Source organism: Belonocnema kinseyi, chromosome 10, assembly GCF_010883055.1.
Source record: "Belonocnema kinseyi isolate 2016_QV_RU_SX_M_011 chromosome 10, B_treatae_v1, whole genome shotgun sequence".
In the NCBI taxonomy this organism is placed as follows: domain Eukaryota; kingdom Metazoa; phylum Arthropoda; class Insecta; order Hymenoptera; family Cynipidae; genus Belonocnema; species Belonocnema kinseyi.
In genome coordinates, this window is record NC_046666.1 from 2,762,699 (window position 1) to 2,772,395 (window position 9,697).

The 9,697-nt window shown below is 34.5% G+C and overlaps 1 protein-coding gene across 1 annotated transcript in view; it reads right to left on the reverse strand.

Annotated features, from left to right (window-relative positions):
• Nucleotides 1-1,081: 1,081 nt before the first annotated feature.
• Nucleotides 1,082-9,697, reverse strand: part of LOC117181953 (dynein regulatory complex protein 9) — a 19,430-nt gene continuing 10,814 nt past the window's right edge. Inside the window, exons 5-7 of the mRNA XM_033374979.1 lie at nucleotides 9,274-9,480; nucleotides 7,541-7,672; nucleotides 1,082-1,279 (exon numbers count right to left, since the gene is read on the reverse strand). Of these exons, the coding sequence (XP_033230870.1) occupies nucleotides 1,082-1,279; nucleotides 7,541-7,672; nucleotides 9,274-9,480 (537 nt within the window). The remainder of the gene's footprint in view (nucleotides 1,280-7,540; nucleotides 7,673-9,273; nucleotides 9,481-9,697) is intronic.

The following is a 9,697-nucleotide window of genomic DNA, read 5'->3' on the forward strand; positions in this document are numbered from 1 at the left end:
ATTCATTTTTGACCAGATAGTTAACTTTTCCGATTATCAAGGATAAGTTTCGAAAAAAAGGAATATTTAAATATTCAGATAAAAAAAATATTGTTCATAAAAAAACAGTATTGGCATTTTCAACCAATAAAGATAATTTTTTAAATAAACATTTGAATTTTCAATCCAAAATTATTATATTGTGATAAAAAAGTTAATTTGCTGCAAGATAATTAAATATTAATGAAGATTGTTTAGTTTCTAACGAATTCGTTCATTTTTCAAACTAAAATTATCAATTATGTAAAAAAAAGTCGATTTTTCAAGAAAACAATTAATTTTCAACGGAATAGATTATTTTTTAAACAAATAGTAAAATTGTTAGCAAAATGAAATGAATTCTGAAACCGAAAATATAGCAGTAGACTTTTCAACCAAAAATATGGAAAAGAGTGAAAAAATAAAAATGATTGAAACAGAGGAATATATGAGAATAGGACAAATAGTGTAAAGTTTTAAATATGAAAGTAATTTTTTAACTTATTTTGTCATTAATAAACTGTACGCTGGCAGAAGAACTCCTCTTTCGCAAAATTTTAAAACTTTTTAAAATTTATTTTCAGGAAAGGGCTCCCTTCTTCATCAGATTGGTAACATTGTTCGGGGACAGTCCCTTATATGTAATATTTAACAACTATTAACTACTACAACGAAAGAAACTATTTTGTACTTCCCCTAATTTTCCTCCCCTCATCACCCTCAATCCCCTTTATTTCTTCTAACTTCCCATATTTCTTCACTATTAATTTCCCCTGAATCCTCACTCCTTATTTTCCCCCTTTACTTCCCCTTATTTCCCCTCCTTTCCTTTCCCTTCTTTCCCCTAGTCCTCCTTCCTTCACTTGTATATTTTTATTTGTATACAAATAAAAAAGGAAACAATAAAGTACGAATTTTTATATTTTAATCATTTGCATAACTTTTTATTATTAATTTTTTTATATTGTTGTAAAATCCTACAAGTCATTATTCTACATTTTTGAAGATGCAATTTTTCCTATTTTTCCAATTTCAGATATAGAGAGATGTGGTGAGATTTGGGTTATTTTTTCGCCTTGGCTGAGCGCTTCTTCTTGTCCTCCGGCCGATAGGGTCCCAGTTTCCGGCGCACCATAACGCCTCTCCACCAAGCTTGAATCTCGATTGCACTTCTTCGAACATGTTCCTCGTCTTCCTTTTTCTTCCGGATGACTTCCTTCTCTGCCAGATACGTGTCTATGCATGCTTGTCTGCTTTCATACTGCAAATTCACACAAATCTTCCTTAATACTTTTTTTCCACTTCCCTAGTGGAAAACATTTTTATAAGAAAGTACAACATTTTGTACAACAGTAATTTTTTGTTAAAATTTGTTCAAAAGTTTGTGAAATAAAGCGCCTGCTGGAAAGGGTTTCGTAACCTATTAAAACGTTAATTAATTCGTTTAAACCCCCACTTCCCATACTTTCCCATTCCTCACTTCACCCTTTGTCACCCCCTTCCCCATCTTCTTCCTCCTCTACTTCCTCCTCTCTTTTCTTCCCCAACTAATATCCCTTCCTCTACTTCCCTTCCCTAGCACTCACTCACCCTCATTTATAATAATTATCCCTTCTTTACCTCACTTAGACTCACTTCGCCTAATTATCCTCACTTACTTCCCTTACTTCTTCTAACCTTATTTCCTATCCCTTACTTCTACTTCCTCAATTATTGTTTCCCCTACATCCCCCTCCATAACTTCATCACCTTCTCCTTTACCATCTCCTCGCTTTCCCACCCAACACTAATTTTCGCCTAGATCCCTTCCTTAGTCATCACTTAACCTCCTCTACTCACCCTAATTTCTAATAATTACACATCACTTTTCCTACTAGCCCTCATTTCTCGAAAATTTAAGATCCTCCCCTTAAAAATGATATCTGCTCTACTTCCTCTGCTCCTCGCTTTCCTACATACCTTCCTCAGTCCTCACTTCGCTTCCCCCACTCACCCTCATTTCTAATAATTTCCCATAATTTTTTCTACTTCCCGTGATTTCTCTGAATTTCAACAGGCCCCCTCACAAATTATTTCTCCTCTACTTCTCCATAAGTGTATCTTATTTTCTTCTACTCCAACTACTTCCCCTCTTCTCATTTCGCCTTACTCCCCCTAGTCACTCTTGTTTTCCCTAATTTCCTCTACTTTCCCTCTTCTAATTTTACCTCACTTTGCTTTTCCAAATTTACCGGCAATTCTCCTTCCCTGATCAATTCTCTCACTTTCCCTACTTCCCCTAACATAATTTCTCCTCATTTCTCCTACTTTATATCTCCTTATCACCCATCATTCTTCTTTGCTTCCCTTACCTTCTTTCTTCGCTAATTTGTCTTGCGTCTTCTCTCTTTATTTCCCCTCATCCCCCCTTCGTCAACATATATTTCCTCTTACTTTCCATCCCCTTAATTCGCCTATTACTCCTCCCCTCACTACTCGTACATTCTCTCCACTCATTTCCTCCCACTTCCTCTCCCACCATTCCTCTGAATTTTTCCTCGCATCCCGTCAATACCCCGGACTGTCCCCACTTCCCTTCATTCCACTTCCCCTCATTTTTCCTTACTTCTCCACAATTTCACATCATTATACCTAATTTTCCACCAGTCATGTACCCTAACTTCTCATACTCTTCCGGTCTCATTTTCTCTAATCCGCAACCGTTAATTTTCCCTTTATTCTCTACTTCTTTCCTTTTATTCCTTCTTCTCCCCCTTTAGCGATTTCCCCTCATTTCCCATTTTTTACCTCCCCTAATTTCCGTTCGATTCCCCGACTTCCTCTGCTCTGACTTCCCTACCAATGAATTACCCCAAATTCCCACCTCTTGTGTTCCCTCAGTCCCTGTACTCCCCTTCTCATGAATTCCCCTCGCTTATCTTACTTTCTGTGCCATAATTTTCGTAGACTTCTTAAATTTCCTCTTCCTATCTTTCCCATAATATCTCTACATTTCCTTTCACATCTCCTCACTTCCCCTAATTACCCTCTTCTCATCATCATTCCTTCACCTTCCTTTCCCAACGCTACATTCTCTACATTTTTTTACTACATCTCTCCTCCCTTACCACCCTCCCCGCACTTCAACTTTCGCTCTTCCTCCCTTTCTCAACTTTTTCATTACTTATTTTCTAACCCTTTCTTCTCTTACTTTCAATCTCCTCATTTTTCCTCGCTCCCTTTACTTTTCTATCATCTCAATTCCTATTACTTGCCCTAATTATGCTCCTCTAATTCCCTGTACTTCCTCTCTCAACAATCCCCCTCAGTTTTCCTACTTCCACTACCCTCATTTTCACGAACTTCCTCTATTTCCCTTTCTTTCCTTTCCCATTGCTCCTTCTACTTCTCCTATATTTCCCAGCATTTCCTTTTACATCCCTTCACTTCCCCTAATTTCCCTTCCTTATCACTATTACTTCCACCCTCATTTCCCCCTAATGCATTCCACGCGATTCCCCTACTACCCCCACAATTAATTTCCTTTACTACCCCTGCCCTGCCCCCATCTCTTACCTGTATTTTCTTGCAGAACAGTAAAAAATAAAATTCTACGTCAATATTTTCAAAATATAGTATTTTTAATTATTTTTTGTTGGAGCGTTTGACGTCATAAAACCACTTTTAATATTACATAAATTGTTGTATTTAATTTAAAATCTTTAATGTAAGTTAAAAATCAACTACTTTGTTAAAAATTCGTATTTTTTGGTTGAACTCAAATGTTTTTTATTCTAAATTTAAAAAAATTTTAATTGAAACTTCAAGTATCTGGTTAAAAGTGGAATGACTTAGGTAAAATCTCATTTTCTTTTATGAAAGATTGATCATTTTAGTTGAAAATTCATCTCTTTGGTTTAAAACTCGTCTGTTTTATTAGAATATTAATCTTCTCGGTTTAAAATTCATCCTGAACTTAAAATATTCGGAATTTAAACTTTTATAAGAAAGGAGGAAAAAGAAAAAATTGGGTTTTAAGTTCTCGATTTATTTTAAATAAAAATATTTTCTGTTTGAAAATTCGTTCTTTAATTTTTAAATTACACTACTTCATTACAACAATGTATTTTAAATTAATTTAACTGTTTCATTTTTTTATTTTTAATTGAAATATTTTTTTGTTGGAAATCAACTATTTTGTTATAATTTCTTTCTTTTTTTAGTTGAATATTCATTATTCTCCTTCAAAAGTAATCTCTTCTTTTAAAAATATACCTATTTTGTTAAAAATTCTTGCTTTTTTGTCAACAAATATATTTTTTGTTTAAAATTTTAATGATCCCTCATGTGGTTAATAATTTATTTTCTTCGATTCAAAATACCACTATTTCATTGAAAATTCGTGTTTAAGGTAGAATATCATTCTTGATGGTAAAAAAGCATTTTTTATGGTTAATAATTTATTTATTTGCTAGAAAATTAATTTATTTTGGTTAAAACTTATTTTTCATGGTTGAAAATTAATTTTTTTAACTGGAAATATAAATATTCTATTTTTGGTAGAAAATAATTATACTTTCTTTGTAAATTCATCTTTTTGCTCGAAAGTTCAACTATTTTGTTAAAAAATTATTATTTGTTAAAACTTCATCATTTTACTTGAAAATATGTATGTTTGGTTTAAAATTGTATTATTTTGTTCAAAATTCGTTCTTTTTGCATAAAAATAAATTCTTTTAAAAATAAATTTAATAATTCTATATTTTTAAACTGATCTTTTTTAGTGCAAAATTATTGTATTTTGTTAACAATTTTTTCTTTTGGGTGGAAGAATCGTCTTTTTAAAAGAGAATTTAACTGCTTGGTTGAAAATTAACTTTTTTGTTGAAAAATCGTAATTTAACAAAAATTTATTTCTTTAGTTAAAAACTTGTTTATTTTATTGAAAATTTTTTCTTTTCTTACGTTGAAAATTACACTAACTGGTTGAATGTTGGAAAAAGAAGAAACTGTAAACTTTAAAATAATAAATAAATCAATCTGAAAAAGGGCTCTGAAAAATAAAAAGCTGTTTGTCGTCAAACAATACACGTTTGATGTATTTGATTTCTTTAGAGTAGCCGCGTAATAAACGGGGCAGAGCAGTTCTGCGTCCTGTTGCATTTTCATGAGATCTAGAATGTCACCTCTCAACTGTATTGCATCCAATTTCTTTTGACGTTGTTGGCTCTTTTTTGACTTACAAAAGCAGTATACGATTTTTCAATTTCGAGTTTTCTATTTAAATTGTGCACCAAAAAATACTCCTCAATATTTACAATTTAATGGATACTTTGAAAAAAACTCAATTTTCGAGAAAAAAAATTAATTTTCAACCAACAAGGATAATTTTCTGCCAGAAATACAAATTTTCAACCAAACAAATTGATTTTTAACAACAAATGGAATACTCACATTGTTCTAAAACATTAATTTTTAATTGTGAAAAATAAATTTTGTTTAATTAAATTAATTTTCTAGCAAAGAAGTAAGTTAGTGACGAAAAAAATTAATTTTTTACCATGATGAATGATATTCTACCATAAGAGACGAAATTTTAATCAAATAGTTCAAGATTAATTTCAAACTAAGAAGATTAATTTTCTCTAAAAAATACGAGTTGCAAACCGAAGAGATGAATTTTCAACTAAAATGATGAATCTTCAATCAAAGAAAATAAGTTGTTATCAAAGTAATTCAACTTTTAACTAGATACTTAAATTTCTAAATATAAAAAGTTTTTAATTTTAAATCAAAAACAGTTTAGTTCAACTAAAAAGACGAATTTTTAAACAAATAGTTGATTTTTCAATAAAGTAAAAGAATTTACAACATTAGTGTTAGCAAAGTTTTTCACTATTTCAACTTTGGTGAAATTGATGAAATTGGTGAAGTTGAGGAAATCAATCATGGGGTTAGTAGGGGAAGTTCGGGGCATGGGAGTGAGGGAAAATGAGGGGAAATGATAGTGATGAGGGAGGGAAAATAGGAGAAGTGATGGACTGTGAAAGGAAATGCTGGGAAATGTAAGGAGAGTAGAAGAAGTGATAAAAAGAAGGAAACGGGAAGTAGGGGAAGTCTACGAAAATTAGGTTAGGGGAAGTAGGGAAAGTGACGGTATTTGATCGGAGAGGAAGTAGGGGGAAGTAGAGGAGCAGAATTGGGAGAAGTAATGGGAAATGAGGAAACAAAAAGTAGGGGAAGTGAAAAATAAAGAGAAGAGGGAATGTAAGGAAAGTGAATGGTGAAAAATAAGTAATGAAAAAGTTGGGAAAGGGAGAAAGAGCGAAGATTGAAGTGCGGGGAGGGTAGTAGGAGAGGAGACGTGAAGTAGGAAAATGTAGATAAAGTAGGGAAAGGAAATTAGAACAGATGAAGTAGGTGAATCAAAGAGAAATTAGGGGTGGGAAAAGAAGGAGAAACTAAGAGAAATTATTGGAGGAGGAGCAGGAAGAATAAAGGGAAAACTAGCGGTTACGGAGTAGAGGCAATTATGGGCCAAAAATACTCCTCACAGTTTTTAATTTAATGGATACACTGAAAAAAACACCAGTTTATCTTCCTTTTTCGCCGAAAAAGGTATTATATGGAAACATAGAGAGAATGGCTAAATATGGGAGAATAGAAATAGAAGCTATATGGTGGGATTGCGACAAAGAGAGAGAAGAGTTAGTAAAAATGTGAGAGGGTGGGGCAATAGGTCAGGGAGGAATGGAAGGGATGAAATTAAGATATAATTGGGGAAAAATGACAAGAAATGAAGGAAGGCAAAGATTGAGGATTTGCTACGAGAGTCTAGCTGGCTTGAAAATGAAAGATAGGGATTTCATGAAAAATGTAGGACAGCCGAATGTAGTGATAGTGGAGACGTGACTAAATCAATGAAGGTGGGAGAGAATAAAGAAAGACTTCGGAGGAGTTACTGGTGGGAGTAAAAGAGGAGTGGGGAAAGCTGATGTGAGGAAAGGAGAAAGTGGTGAAACTAATCATACTAGGATTCTTTAGTGCAAGAACTAGAGAAAGAGGAGGAAAAAGATAAAGAGAAGAAGGCTATGGAACTGGGAGTAACTCCAAAGATAAAGTAACTACTGAAGAGGAAAGAAAATTAATGAATAGATTAGATGATTGAGGATGTTTTGCTTTAAATAGGAATAAATGGGAATAAATTAGGTAGAGAAAATCAGATAATGGATAGATGGAGAAGAAAGGAACTAAAAAGGAGGATAGCAAAAGAATTTTGTGAAGATTTTTTGAGAGCGAGGAATGGGAGAAGAATAAATGAAGGAGATAGAGAAAGATAGAGGAGTTAAAGATCCACTTTACTTCTTTCAAATCATAAACTTCACTTTTCAATCGCAATCAACTCTAGTTTTTTTCCTTTTAAATAATTTCCTTATTTCCTGCGAAATAATCTACAGTTTAAAATTTTTATTTATCAATTCCTGGCATGATAGAACTGAATCTCCTTCCTAAAAGATTATATTCTAGTTTAAATCAAACATACGAGTCGTTTCAGATCTTCAAGAGAGCGTCGCCTGGTTTCTAACTCGTTTCTCAGTTGACGAACTTGTGCCTCATACATCTTCGCCTCTGTGACGTGTCTCTCTTTCCAATATAACGACTGCTCTTCATTAACCTGAAACAGAGCCGAGGAAAATAATTCCAGTGAAAAATCACAATTTGTGGTAGAATCTTTATTGACAGTCATTGAAGCTTAAAAGTGATTTGGTTTTTACTGCGAAATTATGAGAGGAAAGTAAGAAAATTAAAGGAAATTATGGAAGGGAAAGTGAAGGGAATTCAAAATGGGGAGGTAGAAGATATGAATAGAATTAACGGGAAGTAGGAAAAAGTGGAATTATAGGTTACTGGTGGGAACAATTTGGGGAAGGGATGAAAAGCGAAGTGTGAAGTGAGGAGAGAGATAAGTATGAGAGGTGAGTGAAAGAAGCGGAAGTGAGTGGATGTAACGGGAGGTAGAAAAAATGATTGTAAGTAAAGAAGTGTAATGAGGGGAAGTGAGGAGAGGGCTATTAGGGAAGTGCGAATGAGTAGAGGAGAAGAAGGAAGGATTGGAGAAGGGTGGTATTAGAAGGGGAACTTTATCTGTGGAAGTTTGGAGAGGGGGAAGTAGAAAAAGATGAGTTTATGGAAGGGATGAAAAGTGAAGCATCATGTAAGGTAAGTGATAAGATTAGAGGAGGATGAAAGTAGGAGTGGTGAGTGGGTGTAAGGGGAAGTAGGGAAAATGATGAGAAGTGAAGATGGGTAGTACGGGAAAGGCAAGTAGGGCGGTGCGGATGGATAAAGGAAGGGAAGTAAGGATTGGAGGGAGGTGGTACTAAAGGGGGAGTGTTGGCTAGGAAAGTGAGGGGAGATGGAAATAAAGGAGGAAGAATTTGGAGAAGGGATAAAAAGCGAAAGGTGAAGTGAGAGTAAAGATAAGTACGAGAGGAGAGCGAAAGTAAATGTAGTAGGGAAAGTGAGTGCAAGTAAGAGGATATAGGGAAAATGATTGGAAGTGAAGAAGGGTAGTGAGGAAAAGTAGGTTAGTGAGGGTGAGTAAGGGAGAGGACATCAAGTTTAGAGAAGGATGGTATTGGAAGGAGAGTTTTAGCTGTGAAAGTGAAAAATGGTTGAATTAGAGAAGGATAAAGTCGGGGAAGGGATACGAAGCCAAGGATGAAATGAAGAGCAGTATAAGTATGAGAGGGGAGCGAAAGTAGGGGAATTGAGTACAAGTATTGGGAAGTAGGAAAAATTATTGGAAGTGAATAAAGGTAGTATGGGGAAGTGAGGATAGAGGAACTCAAGTTTAAAGAAGGGTGGTATTGGAAGGGGAACGTAAGAAGAGGGGGAAGTAGAGGAGGAAGAAGTTTTGGAACGGATGAGGAACGAAGGGTGTAGTAAGAGGAGGGCTAAGTATGAGAGAAGAGCAAAAGTAGGAGAACCAGGGGAAGTAGGGAAATTAGAGAAGGGATAGTATTGGTGGGGAGATTTGAACGACTTATTTAGCGTCTAAAATAGACTTAAAACCCGTTTTTTTCGTTCTCTGGCACCTACTTTGACTAATTTTGGATATAGAAATATGATAATCGCTTCTATATTTTGAGTTTAAAATTGATCGCCACGGGCACCTACGCCACAGCCCTGATTCGTTTCGATTGGAAAAAGGTGATGCAGTTTATCTCTTTCTTTTTACTCTTTTTATCTTTGTAGAAGCAGTCGCAATCTTACAGCCAGGCTCTGTTGGAGAAAAGCTTCAATATCCTCCGTTACACGACGTTCATTTTTCTCGCGGATAAAGCAGTGCCTCAGAGCCAGATTCAGATGGCTCAAAACGATACTGGAACGTAGAGTGCTTTGCTGGCATAGTGTCTCCTCCCATCCACTTATGTATTTAGACTCCACACCTGCCTTCGTCATCATCTCTTCCATCTCCTTCTGCAAATTTTAATAACAGTCTTTAGAATTTTAGATCATTTTCCTTTTTATTTTTTTTTTGTCTTAGTATTTTTTTTCCACCTTTACGCTTTCTTTTTCCCTCCTCAACTAGAATTTAAAAAAATTGTTTTATCATCCTTTTCTCTCCTCCTTTTCTCTCATACAACCATCCCATACTTTATTATTATGTATTCTCTCCTTATACCATTTATTGTAT